This window comes from Rhineura floridana, chromosome 5 (assembly GCF_030035675.1).
Source record: "Rhineura floridana isolate rRhiFlo1 chromosome 5, rRhiFlo1.hap2, whole genome shotgun sequence".
NCBI lineage: Eukaryota > Metazoa > Chordata > Lepidosauria > Squamata > Rhineuridae > Rhineura > Rhineura floridana.
Window position 1 is genome coordinate 188450051 of NC_084484.1, and position 22570 is coordinate 188472620.

The window sequence follows — 22570 nt, forward strand, 5'->3', positions numbered from 1 at the left end:
ATGGAGCATTTGATAGTCCAAAAGGCATGACCAGGTACTTAAAGTGGCCATACCGAGTCTTGAAGGCAGTTTTCCATTCATCACCTTCCCTGATCCTGACAAAATTGTAGAGTCCGCACAGGTCCAGTGTAGTGTAGATCTTGGGCCTTCACAGTCACTCCAGCATCTCGTTGATGAGGGGAAGTGGGTAGCTGTTGGGGATGGTGATTTTATTCAGCTGCCAGTAGTCATGGCAGGAGTGAAGGTCCCCACTTTTCTTTTTGACAAATAGTAAAGGAGCCCCAGCAGAAGACTTTGAGGGTCGAATAAACCCTTGCCACAGGTTGACACCCAGGAAGTCTCAGCGCAGCCACCTCTGGCTCGGACAATGAATATATGTACCCGGAGCAGACTCAGGCCCCCAGGAGCAAGTCTATGGCACAGTCGTAGGGCCTATGGGGTGGCAACTGGTCAGCCTACTTCTTGTCAAAGACATCCCGATAATCTTGGTACTTTGCAGGCAGGGGAGCCTCCTTGGACAGGGGCAGGGTGGCCACTGCAGCTGACACTGTGGCCTCAGTAGGCTGGCAGTGCCATATGCAATATTCCAACTGGAACATCACAATTGCTTCCCCCCAAGAGATTGTAGGATTATGTTGCGTCAACCATGTCATCGCCAGAACCACTGTGAATTGGGGCAGGGCAGTTGGGTAGAAGGACAGCTGCTCTACATACCCAGGTAGCTCCACTCGCAACCCAGCAGTTGCCTGGGTGACTGCTCCTGACATCAGGGCCACCTATCTGGTTTCCACAGACAGGGGAGTCTCGAGCATGGTGATTGCGATGCCATGTTGTTCAGCAAAGTCCAAGTCCATAAAGTTACTGGATGTCCCCAAATCGACCATGGCAAGCACTTGGACACTTTGGCTTGAGGGCAAGCCTACACGATTTGGTAGGTGTAAGGCAGACTCTGGCAGGAGAGGGGTGACTTGAGGTCCCTGGCCCACAATTGATCCCAGCTCATAGACCTCTACAAGAGCTGGGATATGGAGTTTTCCTGCACTGTGGTCTTCTCCAACTTGGAGGGGCAAGCCTTTGCGAGGTGTCCCGCCTTCCCACAATAGAGACGCAGCCCCTCTCTCCGATGCTTCTCTTTCTCTGCCTCAGTCAGCCGTGGCCATGCCCCCCCATCTGCATGAGCTCCATCCCCAACTGGGTGGCAGTTCCCATGCTGGGTGAGAAGTGCGTGCGAAGGAGTGGTGTGGGAGGCAACGCTCAGGCTGCCTCAGCCTTGGGTTCTAGAAGACGGCCTTCAAGTCTGCTGTCTATCTGCAGGCACAGCTGGATGAGCTCTGATAAGGTGTCCAGTGGTGGAGTTCATGCCAATTCATCAACGATCTCGCTGCTAAGGCCGTTATGAAATAGGTACATCAAAGCGGACTCATTCCAGTCCATCTTTGGGGCCAGGAAACGAAAGGTGTTGGTTTAAGTCCCAACAGAGTTCTTGCCCTGCCGCAGGGTTCCCAATTGGTGGCCCAGGGTGGCCTTCTGCTAGGGGTCCCAAAAGATTTCCACCATGGCCTCAACAAAGTTGTCATATTGGGCTAGCACAGGGACATTCCGAAGCAACAGAGGTGTTGCCACTGGGCAGCCTCCCCTTCCAGGAGACTGATGACGAAGGCCATTTTCAAGGAGTCGTTGGGAAAGTCTGACTGCCGCATGCAGATGTAAAGCTCACATCAGGCAATGAACGTGGCAAACTGCTCACTCTTCCCACTGTAATGCAGGAGCAGCCCCACGGGTGTCTTAATGCGAGGGGCAGGCACTGGCAGGGCTGGGCTGGGGCCACCCTCTGCTGCAGGACTGGCACTTGATTCCCAAGCTGAGTCACTTGCAGGTGCAAGGTCTGATTCTCTGTTCAGAGGGCCTGGCTCTCAGCTTGGAGTGTCTGGAGTTCAGCTAGCATGGTCTCGAAGGCTCTCTGAAAGTCCTCCCCTGTCCTGCCGCTCACTCCCACCTCAGTCATGGGGTTGTCGGGTGGAGGAGACAGTGGCTAAGTCAAACTGTCCTGTCTGAACTTGAAGAACTCTGACTCAGACACGGCTGTGGTTTTTTCTTTTATTATAGTAAGAGACAGGTTCAGTTCAGTGCGCTTCATGAATCTACCTACGGCTTAAGAACTCAGCATCTCCCTAGGACTAACTAGGCACAACTTTGCGGCACTAAGATGTTGACTCAGTAACTACTCCCCCCCTTGGCTTAAGTAAGGTTGGGCGGGCAGCCTGCTTGTGTGTGCCAATTGTCACTGTTGGGAGCGCACATGCAAGCAAAGTCTCCACCTCAACTGTGTCTGTTGAATCTCCCACAGCATTTGCCTCCTGGTATGAGGCAAAGGCGGAGCCTCCATCACAGCCCCTTCTTCCCCCTCCGAGGGAGGAGGGCTGTCTGCTGGCGACGCGGGCGCAGGGAGAGGGAAGCATCAGGCTGGGAAACAACGGCCTGGCCAGGCTGACTCTCCACAGGGGTATCTGGAGCTGCTGGGTTGGACTGTCCAGAGCTGGGGGGCCTTCTGAGTCCCCCTCCCTGCTCGGCCCCTCCCCTGCTCAAACATCCCACTCTAAGTCCCCTTCCTCCGCTTCATTCTTCTCCGCCCACCCCCTTCCAGCAGGGGCTATAACAAAACTGGCCCTCTCTCTGGAAAGAATTCACTGCCCACTCCCGCCCTTGTACCGTTGCTGCTATGGATGGACACGATGTGGCTTGGCCTGGCCAGCTGGTAAGTGACTGCCCCGTTGGAGCCAGAGTCCAGGTCTGTGGCGCTGAGGGTCAGGATGGGGCTGCCAGCTCGGGTGTTTTCTGGCAGCATTACCTAGGAGAGATCAGAGAGGAACTTGTCATTCCTTGGCATTTCTTTACCATCAGACACATTCCGCAGAGAGGCTGTGGGGCAAACCTGTGAGCATGAAGCACCCATCTCCCAGAGGCACTCCATGGCCCAAACCTCTTGAGCGCCCTTGCAAAGCTTTGGGACAGCAAAGGGGGGCTTATTGAGGTGTAGAAGCTGGACGTGATGATAATGTCCAGGGAGGCCTGATCTCTTGTGTCCCACACGACCGATTCAGATGCTGCGCTAAGCAGAGCTGAATGGTGCCACCTGTGTAAACGAATCACATTTGCAACAATTGCTCATATTTGGCACAGTTTATTGTTCAGTTTTTGCTATTCTGCACCCTTGACTCCACTCCTGCAAGACATTTGGGGGGTTCATCCTGTAACTGAACAATCTTACTCAGAAACAAAAAACACCACTCTGGCTTTCAGACGAAAGTGCTCAGGAAGAGCTGCCTTATACTGAGTCAGACTCAATGGTCCATCTAGCTCAGTATTGTCTGCACTGACTGGCAGGGGCTCTCCAGTGTGTCAGGCAGGGAGCCTCCCAGCCCCGCCTGGAGATGCCACTGGGATTGAACCTGGGACCTTCTGTATGCAAGGCAGGCGTTCTGCCACTGCGCTATGGTGCCCCCTGGAGTCAGTGGCCATCCACTTTCAAGCCTGTGCTATTTATTTTATTTTATTTTATTTTATTTTATTCTATTTTATTTTAAGGATTAGAATCATTGAATCATAAAGCTGGAAGGGGCCTATAAGGTCATCAAATCCAGCTCCCTGCTCAGTGCAGGAATCCAAATTAAAGCATGCCCGAATCATTAACATGAAGCATCACCAAGAGAGGGCCGACTTGGTGGTGGTGCTCTAACTAGGGAATGGCCTCCCTGCAGAGGCTTGTCTGGCACCTTCTCTGGGGGCTTTTTAGTGCCAAGTGAAGACCTTTTCAACCAACCAGGTTTCTAAATTGTGTGTTAAATCTGGACTGTTTTATGCCAACTCTGTTGAAGCAAAAGTTTTTGCTGTCTTGTATTAAGAACATCAGAAGAGCTTTGCAGTAGCTGGATCAGGCCAAAGGGGGCACACCTAGTTTAGCCCCAGCCTGTTCTCTCAGTGGCCAACCAAATGCCACTTCTGGAAAACCCACAAGCAGGACCTGAACACAACAGCAGCAACTCTTCCCCACTTGTGAGCCCCAGCAACCTGCTGCCTCTGACAGGAGAGGCAGAACATAGTCATCAGGGCTAGTAGGCACCAATAGCCTTTTTCTCATCAATTTGTCCAATCTCCTTTTGAAGCCATCCAAGTCAGTGGTCATCACTCCTTTGTCTTTTGTTGCTGAGTTTAATTATGACATATTGTATATATAAGCATTGTTTTGCTTGTATAACACCCAGGAATATTTAACTATGGGTAGCTATATAAATTTAATAAACAATAATAATAAAAAAATCAAAACCAATATTTAAACATTTAAAACTAAAACAGCATTGTAACAATTTGCAGCTAGGCTTGAAAATTAAGATGGTGAATGAAGATGCTCCAGAAGCTGAATTCTGTGCCCTGGGCCATATTCTGTTGGTGTGGAATTGCAGCAAAATTCCACTGCCCAGATTATGTTTTTCTAATGGCCTTTTAAACAGCTGGTATAGCTGTTGAAACTGTTTGTTGTCTCTTTAAGGGGAATGGTTTGTGTGTAACACATAGAGAGGCCTAAAGGGGGTATCTTTTTTTGTAACCCTTATTGAATATTATGAGAAGCGAAAGCAACTAGGTTTCCCTGCTTTTTTCTCTATTATTCCCTTCCTTTTCCTCATATTTTGTAGAAGCAGAGTTTAGTGTTGTTGCAAGCCAAGTGTGTAAATTAATAAATATAATCAAAGTTAAAGAAGTCAAGCTTCCAAGAACCATTTTTTCCTGTTAAGAAGATCTTAGCTGTTGCAAATATTTTGGTGCTGAAACCCGGGAAGGAAAGATTTAAAGAGAAGAAGACAGACTGCACAGTAAGGTCAGAAGGAACAAGGGGACATGGCTGAGGCTTTGGAAAGGCAAAGGCACAAGAGGGCTGTAACTAGAACACTGACAACAAAACTGTTACAAAAGGTAGAATGTGAAATACAGAAAACTGATGTAGATGTGGCTGTGCTTGAGGAAAGCTTAAATCAGCTTACAGCAAAGGAAGAGATTCTAAATAGGCTTGACCAAGACATAGAATCTGGGATAACTGATCTAGATGAATTAGAGAAAGAGGTGGAAACAGCACAGGGCTATAAAGACCGCATTATAGCTGGGAAAACTCATGCAATGCGAGCGATTAACACTGAAGATGCAAGAAGTCCCTCTTCAGCAACAAGGGCAGATCCACAGCCACTGATGGTCAAGCTCCCCAAGCTGATGACTGAAAGATTTTATGGGGACATTAGCTGCTGGCAGGGATTTTGGAGCCAATATGAAACCTCCATTCACAAGAACACCAGGCTGACAAAGGTGGATAAGTTTAATTACCTAAAATCTTTCCTAGGTGGGGCAGCAGCCAGGGCAATTGCTGGTATGCCACTATCAGAGGCAAATTATGATGCAGCTGTGAAAATTCTGAGGGAAAGATTTGGGCGCAAGGATTTGATTATTAATGCCCACATGAACAAACTGCTAAGCCTGAACCCAGTAAAAAGGTCGACTGACATCTTAGCTTTACGCCACCTCTATGATGCCTGTGAGACTCAAGTATGCAGTTTGGAGTCCATGGGGGTTGTCTCTGATATCTATGGGAGTCTATTGTTTCCTATACTGATGAAATTAATTCCTGAAGATATAGCACTGGAGTTCAGCTGCAGTAGGGATAATAGTGATGAATGGAAGGTACCAGAATTCCTGAAGTTCCTACAAAGGGAAATTGAGAGTCGAGAGCTTACTTCAGTCCTGACTAAAATTGCAGCTAAATCACAGGAGAGTGATACTCCCATCAAGTATAGCCAGAAGTCAGTACGACCTTATCCAGAGCAGAAGAAAAGATTGGTCTCTGCACCATCTGCTGTAGCACTGAATACAACTCCAGAAGCACTCTGCATATTCTGCAATGCTCCTGACCACAGGGCAGCTGACTGTTCAGCTCTGACACTCATAGAAAGAAAGGAGAAGCTAAAGAAACAAGGCCGATGCTTCATATGTCTGGGGGCAAGACACATGGCCAAATCCTGCAAGGCAAAAGAAATTGTTTGTTCTAGTTGTGGAAAACACCATCATAAGTCCATTTGTTCTCAAGAAGTAAAGGAGAACCCCGCCAACAAGACCACTCCTGATGACACTGTTATGTCATCAGTAGCTCCATCTGCAGTGCACTTAAAGTTACCGAACACAGTATTACTGCAAACTGTACAAGCTACAGCCACATGGACTGCTGGGAAGAAAACTGTGCACTGTCTACTAGATGGATGAAGCCAAAGAACATTTATACGAGAAGACATCTCCAAGGCATTAAAGCTCCCAGTAGTAGGGGAAGAGACCCTAACTATCCACTCATTTGGAGTAAAGACACCAGTGACTACCAAAAGATGGAGAGTTAAGGTCACCTTGCAAGGCCTCTGGGGGAAAAGAGAAAAGATTGGAGGCCCAGGAAACACCACAAGTATGCAGCGCCATGATAAGAGTCCCAGGAGATGGCCTGCACCAAGAATTAGAAACAAGAGGCCTCCAGCTGGCAGATGCAATCTCTCCCAAAGAAGACCAGGGGCCGGAGCTAGAATGTTGATTGGAGGAGATTATTACTGGAAGGCAGTGACAGGCCGAGTGGAACGACTTGGAAATGAACTGGTGGCACTTGAGACTATGTTTGGATGGGCTGTTCAGGGTCCCACTACAACCTTCATAGGCACCAGTACCACAGAGGCCGGAGTACTGGAAGTCATAGCAGAGGAAGAATCCCTCATCTCCAGACAGCTGAGAGCCTTCTGGGAACTAGAATCAATTGGCATAATGGAGAAGGTGGAGGGGAAGACGAAGTGTGACAAAGAGATGCTCCAAAGATTTGAAACTTCCATAAAATACAAGGAAGGAAGATATGAAGTAAAATTACCCTGGAAGTCAGATCAACCTGACTTACCAGAAAACTTCCTTGTAGCCAAGAGAAGATTCAAACAGTTAGCTAGGAAGTTCAGAACTGATGCGCTGCTCTTTAAGAGGTACAGCAGTGTCATCGAAGAGCACCTTCAGAAAGGCATAGCGGAAGAAGTCACCCATAGTTCTGCACTTGAGATGGGCAAGGTGGTCTACTATCTTCCTCATCATGCAGTCATCCGGGAGGATAAGGCTACCACAAAACTGAGAGTAGTTTGATGCCTCATCCCGTGAAAGGGGGTGTCCTTCACTTAATGATTGTTTACTAACTGGACCCAATCTGAACCCATATTTGTTTGGCATTCTAATCAGGTTCCGCCAATACAAGGTAGCTTTCACTGCAGACATTGCAAAGGCTTTTCTTCAGATATCAGTAGCAAGTGAAGATCGAGATGCAGTAAGATTTTTGTGGATGAAAGAACCTCCAGACTTTGATCAAGAACCAGAACTAAAAATCCTAAGAATGACACGAGTGTTATTTGGTGAATCCCCCAGCCTCTTTTTGCTTGCTGCTACCATAAGACATCATTTAAAACAATATCAGAAGGAACATCCAGATATCTGCCAGATGCTTGATGAATGCCTATAAGTTGATGATTTCATAGCCGGAGCTAACAGCACAGAGAAAGCTGCTAGTATTGCCATGAAGGCCAGAGAATTGCTTTCAACCACAGGAATGGACCTCCGGAAGTGGACTACCAATTCTAAGGAACTGCAATCATTCTGGCAGAACAAGGAGAATGAATCCAATGTAGAGTTGGAAGAACAAACGTTAGAACTTTCATCATTAAAGGTCTTAGGCCTGACCTGGAAAACTGAGGCAGATGAGTTCATATTTGAGATTCATAACCTGTTAGAATTCATGATAGGTAGAAGAAATACTGAACGTTTTGTGCTACAAGCAACAGCATGTATATATGATCCAATTGGATTCTTGTCACCATTTGTTATCAGAGTGAAATGTTTGTTCCAAGAACTGTGGGAACAAGGTCTTGAATGGGATGAGGAATTACCTCATGATCTAACCCTCAAGTGGAACCAATGGTGTCTTGAGCTACCACGTTTGCAAGAACTAAACATTCCAAGATGGTATTTTCAGGGTACTTTGAGTGCACTATCAAAGGTACAGCTACATACATTTTGTGATGCCAGCGAAAGGGCGTACAGTGCAGTAATTTACCTTCGGTATGTAACAGAAAATGGAGAGACAGGTGTGAGTTTGATAACTTCCAAAGCAAGAGTAGCTCCACTAAAAAGAGTGACACTTCCACAACTTGAATTAATGGGAGCATTGATTGGAGCAAGACTGGCGAATTACCTGAAAACTGTGCTAAAAATGGAAGGTGTAGAATCACCCTCCACTGGATTCGTAGCACTGCAAGGCAGTGGAAGCCTTTTGTAGCCAATCCAGTGACTGAGATTCAAGGTTTAACTGACCCTCTAAGTTGGTCTCATTGTGCAGGAAATGAGAATCCAGCTGATCTCCCTATCAGAGGGCAACATATTGAGGACCTCAGAAAATGTCACCTTTGGTGGAAGGGGCCCTACTGGTTATCACTGTCTGAAGATGAATGGCCACAGTGCACTTTGTCAGAAGAAAGTTCCATAAAAGAAGATCCAGATCTCAAAACAAGTCTTCAGATGGCTGTGCAAACCAGCTGCAACTCTGAGGACATGCCACCCCCTGTCCTAGCAGTAGAAAGATATAGTCAGTTTAAAAGGGTACTTCGACTAACTGCATGGATACAGCATTTTATATACAACCTCCGAAATCTACAACACAAACAGAGAGGTCCTCTGATTGCTGAAGAGATATTCAGAGCTGAAAGATACTGGATTGGGAGAACTCAGGCAGAAGCATTTGCAGCAGAATTAAAACAGCTGACAAAAGGTATTCCCATAAGAAGAGACTCAAGGCTGGTAGAGTTCAATCCATTCTAGGACAAGGATGGTTTGATGCATATAGGCGGAAGACTACAGAAATCAAATCTCACTTTGGAACAGCAACATCCATGGATACTACCACCAAGGCATAAGTTCACAGAGCTCCAGATACTGTCTGACAGGAGTCTGATGTGGAGTTGCCAGAGGACACACATTCGGTACCTGATACAGTGCCTGGGCAAAGACTGGAGGGTTGTCGTTCACGTCTTCCACCAGCACAGTGACATTGGCTTCCGCCTCGTGTTGGGAGTCAGAGGCGCGTATGGTCAGAGTGTAGCGGCTGCGCTGCTCATAGTCCAGGGGGGCCATCAGCGTAATGCGCCCTCCATAGTGCAGGATGCTGAAGGTGCCTGTGGTGCTGCTGTCTGGCACGAGGGTGTAGGAGAGCAGAGGCCCGCAGTCCACGTCGTTGCCCGTCGCCATGGCGATCTCGGTGCCCAGTAGGACATCTGAGGGGAGGGAGCGGAGAAGCCAGTCAGAGCTGTGCTGCATCCCAGGCTGTGTGCAGAAGCCACTGGAAGCTGACTGGGGGCAGAGTCTCCTCTCCTTCCCAGGATACTGAGGGGGCTCATGGAGAGGGGCTTTGGGAAGAAGATGCACCTCATGGAAAGCCCGTGGCTTCTTTGTGGACATTGTCAGAGCTCCAAGGGAGGACCAGGCCTAAAGGAAGAGCCCACAGCCTCCTCAAAGGAGGAGCGCTCTGCCCCAGAGCCTGAGGATGTCCATGGTAAGAGAAAGAAGCTCTGTACATGCTCAGGGGTACTTGTGTCTTTAGTGTTAGTACAAGGTTTCTAGAGTTGACTGATCCCTGCCTTTCAGTGCATGCTTATGAGGGCTGTTGAGAGCACTTCACATTTGCACAAAGGGCCTGACCAAATGGCAATTGTAAACGAAAGGGGACATGGCCTTGCCATTGTCATTCCTCCCCCTCACACCCACACACCAGGGCACTCCCCTCCTTCCTCTACTCACTCTCAGGCACTCGCACCTCCCAGGGAGCTGGGATGGTAGGGCTGTTGTCATTGACATCCATCACCAGCACCGTAAGGGTGGCAGAGCCCACAAGTGGAGGGTTTCCTCTGTCCATTGCTGTCAGCACCAGCCTGTGGGGACATGAACATTTCAGGGTTTCAGCACTGACTTGCGTTAGCCATTGCAGACTGGCAGCCTCAACCTGTGTCTGCCTGGGAAATGGCAGGCACCCTGATTACGATACAATAAAAACATACACTGAATAACTGCATAAATAAAAACAGCAGAAACATTTGCATATATAAATGCAATATAAAACAACATTTTAAAATGCATGTACGCAACAATTCAGATACCAGCTGGGACAAAAGTCACCACTTAGAAGGCTTGTTGTCTCAATGGCAAAGGCAGCTCCGAAGGGTGTGTGGGACAAGGTGGGCTCACTCACCGCGTCTGGGCCCAAATCTCCCTGTCCAGAATAGCTGCTGTGGTGATCGCTCCTGTCTGGGCATTGATGTGGTACAGCCCATTCATGGGGAATGTCTGGTTGATCATGTAGGTCACCTGGCCGTTGGGACCCTGATCCAAGTCATCTGCCACAACCTGCCACAAGAAGACACTGAGGAGAGTTCCACAACCACTTGGAGCTATCCCCCCCCGCCAGGTCACATGTTCCAGGCCCTCCTCTCCCCACATCCCTTAGAGGTCCCTCCTGTCTCCACACAGGTGACCTGCAGCCCAGCCAGGGAGCAACCCAGCCACAGGGGCCCCTTTGCACCTGGATGACTGGAGAGTCATAGCCCTGGGCCTCCCAGATAAAGGCCACATAGTTGGGCAGCTGGAATCGCGGGCAGTTGTCGTTGACGTCCTGCAGGTTGACGTTAACAGCCATGAAGCCAAAGGAGGAGGCCGACTCTGCCTGCAGCACGAGTCGCAGGCGAGGGCTCAGTTCGAAGTCCAGACTCCTGGGATTCTGCACAGACACCATGCCTGGGAGCACAGGGAAGAGGAGGGAGAAGATCAGCTGCCAGCTTCGCTCTCTCTTGACGCAGTCAGGAGCTGTGCTGGGGGGATGTGGATGGGAAGAAGGACGGGGGTATAATCCCATCCCCCACAGCCAAGATCCTCACCCTGTCCAGATAAAGGCCTTTGGAGGCATCGTTTGGGGCTTCCCTCCCTCCCTCTCTTCTTCTTCATCATCATTATTATTAATTAAATTTCTATCCTACCCTTCCTCCCAGAAGGTGCCCAGGGCAGCAAACAAGGGACAAAACTCTTAAAACCTATTATGGAGTCTGTGCAGCTGTGACTCTGGCAACTTCTAGGAAATGCAGCCTGGCAAGGAGAATCCCGCATAGAGGCAGGGAGAACCGCAGCAGACAATGGCCCAGTGACATCCAGGCTGGAAAAGTGATCGCAGCAAAGGCTGCACCCTGGAGCAGGACCTGTCCAAGGAGGGGGCAGGAGAAGTGCCCCTCCCCAGGCTCCAAGGAGAGGGAGGGATAATGCAAGAGGAAGGGAGGAAGCTGCCCTAACCCTGCCCTGCCCCTTCAACATTTACAGCGGACTGTCCACACATCATTCCACTTTATGAATTGTTCTGCAAATCTATCCAAGCATTATTGCATTTTTGCTCTCTAGAGGCGAACCCTTGCATTATAGTGCAACAACAGTGGGACCAAAAAATAAACCAACCCCCAGAATATTTGTGGAATGAAAAGTTTAAAAATTTCAGCATGAAGTTATGGGACATGCACTGATTGGAAACAAAGCAGTATGTCCACCCCAAAACATTTGCAGGCACAAACAGTATTGTGAGGGAAGCCAGATTTCGACTAAACATCAGGAAAAACTTCCTAAGTGTTGGAGCCATACAACAATGGAACTAATTACCTAGAGAGGTAGTGGGCTCTCCGACACGAGGCCTTCAAGAGGCAGCTGGACAGCCATCTGTCGGGAATGCTTTGATTTGGATTCCTGCATTGAGCAGGGGGTTGGACTTGATGGCCTTATAGGCCCCTTCCAACTCTGCTATTCTATGATATAACCATCACCACTGCATATCATGATGAGCACAAATCTTCATGAACACCAATTAAAAGGCCCTGCTCTGGATCAAGCTGAAGCTCAGGACAGACAAAGTAAGTGTTTCTTCAAGTAATGCATAATTAACCTGTAGAATTCATGGCTACCAGCTTGGATGTGCTTTTTAAAAAGTATTAGACAAATTCATTGAGGAGTGATCTGTACAAAGTGACTAGCCAGGAGCCATAAGCAGGAAGCAGGACAAGGGTGACAGCAGCAGACCCCTGACTCCCAGGCATGGGGCAGAACTGCAGGCTCGAGCAGGGAGGTCAAGCTGGGAGGAACCCTGGCAGAGAATGCCCCCTCCCCGGCACCATCTCCAGTTAAAAAAGGGAAATTGAGGGTTGGGCATCACACAAACCCTAACAACCTTTTGGAATTAATTACCAAAGAATGTGATGATGGCCACAACCTTAGATGGCTTTGAATCACAACTGGAATTTATTGCAGGAATAGATACGTTCTATGCGAAGCCCTTGCCCCTCTCCTTCCAGGGAGTTGGGCTTGATGGCCTTATAGGCCCCATCCAACTCTACTGTTCTATGATTCCCCTCGTGCCTTGTAGCAATCCTAACCTTTTACAGCCCAAGGTCACCCCACGTTATGTGCACTTCCCTATCAGTGGCAGAGACAGTCAATGGTGTGGCAGGGGAGGGAGGAAGCACAGAACATGGAGATTTCTCTGGGCAAGGTGAAGTTTCAGCACCCATGAAGGTGCGGGAGTGGGGTGAGGAGAACTAACGTACTGCCACATGTTCCCTCAAATTCTCTCTGGCTACATCAACATCTGTTAGCCATAACAGCTCAATGAACCCTCCATGGTAGAGGCTGGCACTCTAGAAGGCCTAGGGGGAACAACCCCTTCACCACCAGGTTCCACTTGTAATAAGTGAGCCATATAGGGCTCTGCCTGACCATTGGCTAATCAAGCCCCACAGGGTTTCCTTTGACAGGCAACCATTCCCCAGGATTGTCTCAGGAGAAGGGGCCTCCCACCCAGCCATTAAGCAAGCAGGTTGAGTTAGTTGTTTACATCCACAGGTGCATGCAGAGTGCTTAGAACTATACAAACATGGATATATTCCTGAAACACAGTTAAACTCCCACAGTAAGAACATACAAACCCAAGCAGACAAAAGTGGCAAAATTAGGCAGACTTCCAAACATGCAGAAACAAACAGGTATTCTGTGGTCCTTTAAACCACAGATAAGGCAATTTGGGAACAAGAGAGCAAGTTGCCTGGACACTGTACCAGGCTTTTCCCACACCGTGAGCCACGCCTCCCTTATCAAGTGCTCCCATCACATCGTCACAGCACTGTACCTGAGCTGGGCTGGATGCGGAAAGCGCCCTTCTCGTTGCCACTGACGATGCTGTACGCAATGTGCCCTGAGGAGCCAGCTGAGTGTGTGGCCGGGATGCTCACCACGGTGGTGCCTGGAGGGAGACACAGAGTCATCCGTCAGTGGTGCCACGGGGTCCCCTGCTCAAGCACTGCAGGGAATGAATGCTCAGCAGAGTGCGGAGCGGGCTGTCAGCCCTGCAGCAGGAAGGCCGAGGGGTTCTCAGTACTGCAGGAGGAGGACGCCTTTGTGCCTGGCTTCCCTGGGGCAAACACCCTCCTGCACCGGTGACTGTCCATCCCTCAGCCTGAGAAGGTGTCTGGGTCTCAACTGCAACCAGATCTCTTCTCCCCACAAGCCCAAAGCCAAGCACCCAGCATGCACTGCTAGAGGTACAACTGCCAGGCAGGCAGCCCCGCTTAAGGCTGGGAGGGAGGGAGGGGCTGCTCACGTGGACTGGCCACTGAGGTTGCAGGATGAAGGAGGAGTGGATCCTGCTGACAACAAGACTTCGGGAAGGAGAGTCCCGTTGCAGGAATCCATACGGAAGGCGTGGTGCTCCATTTCTTTCCATAGCTTAACTTGCCCCCAGGCTGGTGGTGCTGGATTTACGGGATGGGGCAAACAAGACTGCCCACCCCCCATTCTGCTGCTACCACCTTGCCTGAGTGCAGACTGGCCAGTCATCCTTGGCAAATACCTGGTGCAGCATTCTCAGGCAGCATGACGTCACTGGTGCTGCGGGGAAATCGCACTCCCCGGAAGCCCTCATCCTGCAGGTGAATTACAACCACGCCCGTGGAGGAGAGTGGGGGCTGTCCCAGGTCGCTGGCCATCACAAATAAGGTTCGCTGGCGTGGGCTGAGGCCCCCCAAGGGCTGCAGCAGCTGGATGGCCCCCGTGTAGGTGTTGATGGCAAAGGCCAGTGTGGGGGTGGCAAAGCGGTAGAGGAGGGAGGCATTGGCTCCAGCGTCGTGGTCTTCTGCGCGCAGCGTGGCCACCACCCGTTTGGGCGGCGTGTTGCGGGGCAGGGTGACAACAAGGGGGCTGAGTGGGAAGGCAGGGACATGGTCATTGACGTCATGGACAGTGACCGTGATCTGCACTGAGGCACTCTGGGGCTTCAAGGGAGAGGAATCCACCGCCAGGGCCAGGAAGCGGTAGCTTGCCCGACGCTCTCGGTCCAGTGGCTGGGTGCTGGTGAGGCGGCCTGTCTCTGGCTCCACCTGGAAGGTCCCCAGCGACTCATTCGCCAGGAAGTATGACACGTGGCTGTTGGCACCTTCGTCCAGATCTAGGGCGTCCAGCAGCAGCACCAGGGCACCCACAGGCAAGTCCTCAGGCACCTCGGCCGCATAGTCCTCTTGCACAAAGCGAGGGGCATTGTCGTTCAGATCCAGCACGTGCACGTGGATTGCCAGGCTGGCACAGCGAGGGGGAGAACCATGGTCACAGGCCTCGACAGTTAGCACATAGCTGGCCACATGCTCCCGATCTAGTCCTCGTGCGGTGGACAACTTGCCTGAAATGGGGTTCAAGGTAAAATCTTCCTTGGGGTCTCCAGCTGCAGGGAGGACAAGAAAAGAACAAAGCTTTCCTAGACTAGCACATTGCTGCAATCCCCAAATGCTGGAAACCCACACTGACTGAACTGTGCTGAACATGTTGTTCGCAAACTGATTTCCAAGACTTAACATGGTTTCAGGGTTGGAAACTATGGCTGCATGAAGCCACTCTGAAAGGAAAGGGGAGAGGGAGCCCCATCTCTCAACTGCAGAAAAACACACTTTTCATTCCGCTACGTTTTGTCCCTCCTGCCCTGCCCTCTGCTCTGCCTGGCCTTTCTAAGAGTGTTCAGCACCCCCTCTCTCCCGGGGGTTATTCACCTGCCAAATGGTAAGAGAGGCGCCCATTGTCCCCTGTGTCACGGTCTGTGGCACGCAGAGTGATAAGCTCCACTTGGCTCTGGTTCTCAGGTACCTCCAAGGAACAAGCATCACTCGGGAAGGCCGGGGCGTGGTCATTCTCATCGGCCACCAGGACACGCACTGTCACCTTCGCTTGGCGTGGGGGCAGACCCCTGTCCCGTGCATACACTGTGGGGGGGAGGAAGGGAGTACGAAGACATCAGGCTACAGGCTCCTTTGGAAGGAAGGGAAGGAGGAGATGAACTGCATTTTTAAAAAAACCAGGAGGGCCCTCAATACTGGGCTGGGCATGCCTTGCACTTTATAGATTGAATGTGTTATTTATACTGCCCTTTGCCTCTGTTTATACCAGGGTGGAATACAAGAGGCACAAATCAAGTACTCATGCCAGAAAGACAAGAGTATAGCAAAGCAACTTCACTGTAAACATACAGAGGCAGTTCAAAACACGCTGAGTAGACTAAAAATACAAATTTAGTACAATACAAATGCATTGTATTTGTACAAATTTGTACCAGGATACACATTTAATAAATAAATACAAACACCAACTGAAATTTTTAAACGTTGGGGACCATAAGGTTTTATCTGGTGCTCCCAGTGCCAGCCATGCTCCTTCCTGAGACACAAAGACCCCCCACCCCTGCACCCTTCTGGACACGTTATGCACTTCCCCTGACAAAGGGACACGGAGAAGGTGCCTCCGCTGAAGATCTTAAGCAGCAGCTGAGGGCAAGGGGGCAGAGGGCTGCATGACGCAGAGGGAAGAGGTTTAACTTTTTGCACTTGTGTTGTTACCTCACCTTAAATTGCATCCCCCAAACTACTATTAGCTGCAAGGGGGAGACATGTTGGGGGGATCCATTTCAAGAAATATGCATGGGGGCAAAGGGTTAGACCTCCCTCCTCCACACTAGAGCTCTGGTCAAAATTGGGGAGCTCTGCAGTTGCTCTTGAAGGTAGGAAGGTGGGGAGTCTCAGCTGACCGAATGTTGGACCCAGTGCTGAATCCTGTCCCCGTGTGGTGCTAGCTCCAACATGCCCTCCAAGACAGAAGGTGTCTGAGCCTGTCTTGGGAAGAGAAGTAGCCACTGGCTTGTGAGCCTCTCACCAGGACTCCCTGCTGCCCTGCCCCCACAGGGCCCATTACCTGTCAGCAAGTGCTCTGCACACGTCTCGTGGTCTAAGGCGCGCCGGGTGCTGATCAGGCCTGTGTGGGAGTCGATGGAGAAGTCATCCCCAGAGATACCACCATATGACACCTGCCCATTGGCCCCTAGAGAGAGAGAAGAGTGAGCCTGAGCAAGGAGCCCCTCCTCCCAGGCACAGGGCTAGGGTGTCAGAGCTGCCCCTCCTGACAAATGCAGCCGTGCAGACACAACCCCCTTGGCATTCTGCTCGAGGTGCAAACTCCAGCCACACACATCTGACCCCTCACAGGCCCACCCATTTACCCTGGCCGGATGAAGTCCCATTTCAACAGAGCACACGTAAGAATCTACCTCGGCAAAGACAAGCAGGCTGAGTGGTCTTGCCTGCAAGTACAGTGACAGTGTAGTAGCAATTTAGGCGAGGGCCACACTAGCATACCAAGGTTGCACCTGCAGAAACCAGCACCCAGTGGCAACGCAACAGCGATTGGGCACATGGAACTCTGGACAGGGAAGGTTTCATAGGCATGACAGGTTTAAATCGGACTTTATAGGCACGGCACTCAAGACCAGCATGACATGGACAATGGCAGCTCCCCAGGGCTTTGTTTTTAAGGAATTGTTACTGGGTGTCCGTTTTTTCATTCCAATGGCTTGCAAGTAGAAACCTCTCTACTATGTACAAGCCCTGGCATTTGGATTGAGGCGAAAGTGGTTCAAACTATATAAAAAATGAGTAAATACAGCCTTGCAACACATTTACACAAGTTACTAGCTTAGCAAAATTCTTACTAGCCTGCCCACCCACCAGTAAATACATGAATTAAAAAGCAAAATAATAATACTAATAATCTCTAAAACTTTAATTTCAGAACTTAGAAAAATTGGTTAAAATACAACTGGTCTGGTATTATAAAATATATTTGGGGATTATTGTTATTTTTGGTCTGCAGTAACTTAAAAGGGGGCATTTAAAAAACTGCATAGAGCAGAGTAGAATACAATCATAGAGTTGGAAGGGGCCTATAAGGTCATTGAGTCCAATCCCCTGATCAATGCAGGAATCCAAATCAAAGCATTCCCGACAGGTGGCTGTCCAGCTGCCTCTTGAAAGCCTCCAGTGTTGGGAAGGCCACCACCTTCCTAGGTCATTGGTTTCATTGTCATACTGCTATAACAATTAGCAAGTTTTTCCTGATGTTCAGCCGAAATCTGGCTTCCTGCAACTTGAGCCCATTACTCCGTGTCCTGCACTCTGGATAGGAAAGGAAGAGGGAAGCAATATACTGAAGAACTCTATAAAAGAGATGAGAGGATGACAGATTCATTCACGGAGGAACCATATGATGAAGAACCAGAAATTTTAGAATGCGAGGTGAAAGCTGCTCTTAAAATTCTTGGAAGAAACAAGTCACCAGAAATAGACGGCATACCAATAGAGTTGCTACAAGCTACTAACACTGAATCTGTCCAAATTTTGACAAAAAATTGTCAAGAAATATGGAAAACTGAACAATGGCTCACAGACTGGAAGCATTCAATATATATCCCACTCCAAAGAAAGGGGATCCCAGAAAATGCAGTAATTACCGAACTATTGCCTTAATAATCCATGCAAGTAAAGTAATGCTCAAGATTCTACAACAAAGGCTCTTACCATATATGGAGCGAGAAATGCCAGACGTCCAAGCTGGATTTAGAAAGGGAAGAGGCACCAGAGATCATATCGCAAACTTACGTTGGATAATGGGATGGAGCAGAAGAAAATCACCCTGTGCTTTATAGACTACAGCAAAGCCTTTGACTGCGTAGATCATGAAAAACTATGGAATGCTTTAAAAGAAATGGGGGTGCCACAGCATCTGATTGTCCTGATGCGCAACCTATACTCTAGACAAGAGGCTACTGTAAGGACAGAATATGGAGAAATGATTGGTTCCCCATCGGAAAAGGTGTGAGACAGGGTTGTATTTTATCACCCCATTTGTTTAATCTGTACGCAGAACATATCATGCGGAAAGCAGGATTGGACCATGATGAAGGAGGTGTGAAAATTGGAGGGAGAAACATCAATAATTTAAGATATGCAGACGATACCATACTCTTAGCAGAAACCAGTAATGATTTGAGAAGATATGATTCACTAGAAAAGACAATAATGCTGGGAAACAGCAGGGAGTAGAAAAAGAGGAAGGCCAAACAAGAGATGGATTGATTCCATAAAGGAAGCCACAGACCTGAACTTACAAGATCTGAGCAGGTGGTTCATGACAGATGCTCTTGGAGATTGCTAATTCATAGGGTCGCCATAAGTCATAATCGACTTGAAGGCACATAACAACAACAACAACAAGCACTCTGGAAGGATCGAGAAGAGATCCCAGCTCTCCTCATTGTGGCAACTTTTCATGCACTTGAACAGCGCTATCATATCTCCCCTCAGTTTTCTCTTCTCCAGGCTAAACATGCCCAGTTCTTTCAGTCTCTCCTCATAGGGCTTTGTTTCCAGTCCCCTGATCATCCTCATTGCGCTCCTCTGAACCTCCTCCATATTTTATTGCATGCATAGCACACATTTTTTTAAAAAAAGACTGAATCCTCTAATGCCAGAACTTTAAGATCACAAAAGAAGTGTTCTGGAATTAGACAGGGCTGAAAAGAAAGTATTTGTTATTGTGTTTTTATATTTTGTAAAAGGTAAAGGTGTCCCCGCACTTATAGTGCGAGTCGTTTCCAACTCTTAGGGTGATGTCTTGCGACGTTTACTAGGCAGACCGTATATATGGGGTGGTTTTGCCAGTTCCTTCCTCAGTCTTTCTTTATATTTTGTAGTAAAACATAAATGTTTTATCTTTCTGCCAAGGTGGTTTTCACACATTCACACAGAAAGTATATCAATTTTCTCAGAACGTGTATGGGATTAATTTGTGCTGGATTTCAGTCCTGGAGAACAATGTGGTGAAAGATGTGCTGTGAGGCTTATCAGGCATGAGTAAAACATAACCATGCCTACTGTGTGGCGGTGAGTGCGGCGAAGAAAGCCCACTTCTCTGCCACCATTGCATCCTCAAGTAGTCATCCACTGGAGCTTTTCCATATTGTCAGGGGTCTGTTGACATCAACTCCAGGAAACGGAGTTTTAGACCCTTCGGAGGCCCACTGTGAATTGTTTGCAAGGCACTTTGCCTCCAAAGCAATCTTGATGCCCCATCCACATCTACTGTAGTCCCCAGTGAGATGTCCAGTGCAACGTCTACTGCAACTTCTTGGGATCAGTTTCATTTAATTATGCCCCATGACATGGACAAGGTGCTTGTGATGATGCAAACTGCAACATGACCTCTTGACCCTTGCCCTTCTTGGTTTATTAAAGCTTGCCGAGAGGGGTTGACCGAGTGGATCCAGAGTGTGGTCAACACGTTGTTGCCTGAGAGAGTAGTTCCAGCCACCCTGAAAGAGGCACTGATCCTACCACTCCTGAAAAAGCCCACCCTGGACCCATAGGTTTATGACAACTGCCGCCCAGTCACTCTTGGATTAAACAGATTATCTTGACCCATTCCACTCTGGGTTCAGGCCTGGTTATGGGACTGAATCGGCCTTGGTCGCCCTGATGGATGACCTTTATTGGGAGAAGTACAGGGGGAGTGCAACCCTCTTAGTCTTACTTGATCTCTCAGCGGCTTTTGATACCATTGACCATGGTATCCTTCAGGGCCAACTTGCTGAGATGGGTATTGGAGGCACTGTTTTACAGTGGTTCTAATCCTATCTCCAAGGTCGTTTTCAGAGAATAGCATTGGGTGACTGTCTTTTGGCCCCCTGGCAGTTGTGCTGTGGGGAGCTGCAGGGTACCATCTTGTCCCCCATGCTGTTTAACATCTCTATGAAGCCCTTGGGAGTGGTCATCAGGAGATTTGGGTTGAGGTGTCAGCAGAATGCTGATGATACCCAGCTCTATTTCTCTGTAACATCAGAATCAGGAGAGGCCCTGCAAGCCCTGGACCAGTGCCTGAACTTGGTGGTGGGATGGATGAGGGCCAATAAACTGAGTTTGAATCCTAGCAAGATGGAGGCGCTGTGGGTTGGTGGTTCCCAAGTTCAGATAATTGGTCAGTTGCCTGCTTTGGATGGGGTCGTACTCCCTCTGAAAGAGCAGGTTCATAGTCTGGGGGTGCTGCTGCATCCATCTTTATCGCTAGAGGCCCAGGTGACTTCAGTGACTAGGAATGCCTTTTATCAGCTTCGGCTGATAAGACAGCTGCAGCGATTTCTAGACTGGGATAGCCTGACAGTTGTCCATGCACTGGTAGTCTCCTGGTTGGATTACTGTAATGCACTCTATGTGGGGCTGCCCTTAAGGTTGGTCCGGAAGCTGTAGCTGATGCAAAATGAGGTGGCATGACTGCTTACTGGGGCAGAGTACCACCAACATATCATCCCACTGCTGAAAGAATTGCACTGGCTGCCCGTTAGGTACCGGGCTAAGTTCAAGGTTCTGGTTTTGGTGTACAAAGCCCTACACAGCTAGGGACCAGGACACCTGAAAGATCATCTTACCCCTGATATACCGTCGATCACTGGGTTCTGCAGGTGAGGGCCTCCTGCAGATACCGTCTTATCAGGAGGTCCGTTCCACACAACATAGGAAGTGGACCTTTAGTGTAGTGGCACCTACCCTGTGGAATTCCCTCCCCTTAAATATTAGACATATGTCATCTCTGTTATCTTTTTGGTGCCTACTGAAGACCTTCCTCTTTCAACAAGCCTTTTAAGTAGAGACCTTATCCCAGCCTGCATCTGTGCTGGAATTGCTTTTTAAGATGTTTTTAAAGCTTTTTTTTAAAAAGGTGTTTTTAAAGATGCTTTGTTTTAATATATTTTAATGTTTGTTTTTAAGATGTTGTATAGTGTTTTTAGTGTTTTTGTTTGCTGCCCTGGGCTCCTACTATAGCCATAGACCTACACATTAGATCAAATTAAGCAATAGGATTTCTAGGGCAGATGGCATGTCTTCAGGCAGCTTTAAACTTTTGAGCCCTAACACTTTTTGTAGGAATTAAGGCCTGGCTTCTGTGCATATACAAAATTCCCCTTCCCATATCATAGAAAGTAAACCTAACCAAAAAGGCAAAGGCAACCACACAGGGAGTGGAGTGGTCAACCTTTCACAGCTTAGATAATCACTCATTAGTCAAACAAACAATGCCTTACAGCTTGGGAGGGTGGCCATGCAAGAGGCATCCGACCCAGAGACACATATACGCCCCGCCCCGGCCATGAGAGAGTTATGGGCCAGATCTGCTGCTGCTGCTGCTGCTACTGCTACTGCTGAACCAGCAAGTGATGTTTCCTCCCCCTCCCCCAGTGGCTGAAAGATGGCACGAGTAGCTCTATAGTCTGCCCATCTTTATGGATGAAAGCGGTGTTGGACTCTGCTCTTCTGACTCTGATACGGCTCCCTCTCTGGGACAAACAACCCTTTCCTCCCAAAAGTCCACCAGGCAGCCATAGCTCATAAAGCTTCTAGGGCATTTTTCATCTAAAGGACAATATTGATAACCTGAAGCGTTCAAATGTGAGTGACTTGGACACTTGGTTCATTGATTAAATTATATTTTGCAGTAAAACAGCATCTTTCTGCAAATGAGGTTTTCTCTCTCACACACCCCCCACATCAATTTGTGTCCTTTGGGTGCCCAAAAGGCAGGAGTGGGTATCCATTTGCACACACAACTATTACTTTAAAAATGCCTTGCAGCTTTCTGTTCCAACACAATCACAGCATTGTGGAGAAAATATAAGGAGGTATAGAGAACATTAGGGGTTGCGGGGTGAGGATGAGCAAGAGGACATGCTCAAGGCAGGGAATGTGTGTGGGGGAGGAAGAGACAATGACAGGAAGGCCCCAGTTATGCCAGTGGGGGGGCACAGCTAGGCTTGCCACAGTTCAGTGGTAAACCTGATACCAAACTGTGCTATTTCCTCCCACTTGTTCTGGGAATTTAGCTGGAGTTGGACTATGGCTCACTTAGCTGCTCTTCTCAGCTGGATTTGCATTTGCATTTGCATCCTTCTTTTCATCCAAGGTGTACAAGGATTTTCACCATTTTATTCTAACAATCATCTTGTGATGTAGGCTAGGCTGAGAGGACCTGACTGGCTGGC

The 22570-nt window shown here is 48.7% G+C and overlaps 1 protein-coding gene across 7 annotated transcripts in view; it reads right to left on the minus strand.

Annotated features, from left to right (window-relative positions):
- Nucleotides 1-22570, minus strand: part of DCHS1 (dachsous cadherin-related 1) — a 66128-nt gene that overhangs the window by 8548 nt on the left and 35010 nt on the right. For 6 of the 7 annotated variants that reach the window (XM_061629298.1, XM_061629295.1, XM_061629296.1 and 3 more), the window contains exons 12-20: nt 16402-16527; nt 15210-15419; nt 14024-14887; nt 13304-13417; nt 10673-10884; nt 10343-10497; nt 9895-10025; nt 9085-9371; nt 2710-2848 (exon numbers count right to left, since the gene is read on the minus strand). In XM_061629298.1, coding sequence (XP_061485282.1) covers nt 2710-2848; nt 9085-9371; nt 9895-10025; nt 10343-10497; nt 10673-10884; nt 13304-13417; nt 14024-14887; nt 15210-15419; nt 16402-16527 — 2238 coding nt within the window. The remainder of the gene's footprint in view (nt 1-2709; nt 2849-9084; nt 9372-9894; nt 10026-10342; nt 10498-10672; nt 10885-13303; nt 13418-14023; nt 14888-15209; nt 15420-16401; nt 16528-22570) is intronic. The other variant, XM_061629294.1, reaches the window with a different exon arrangement.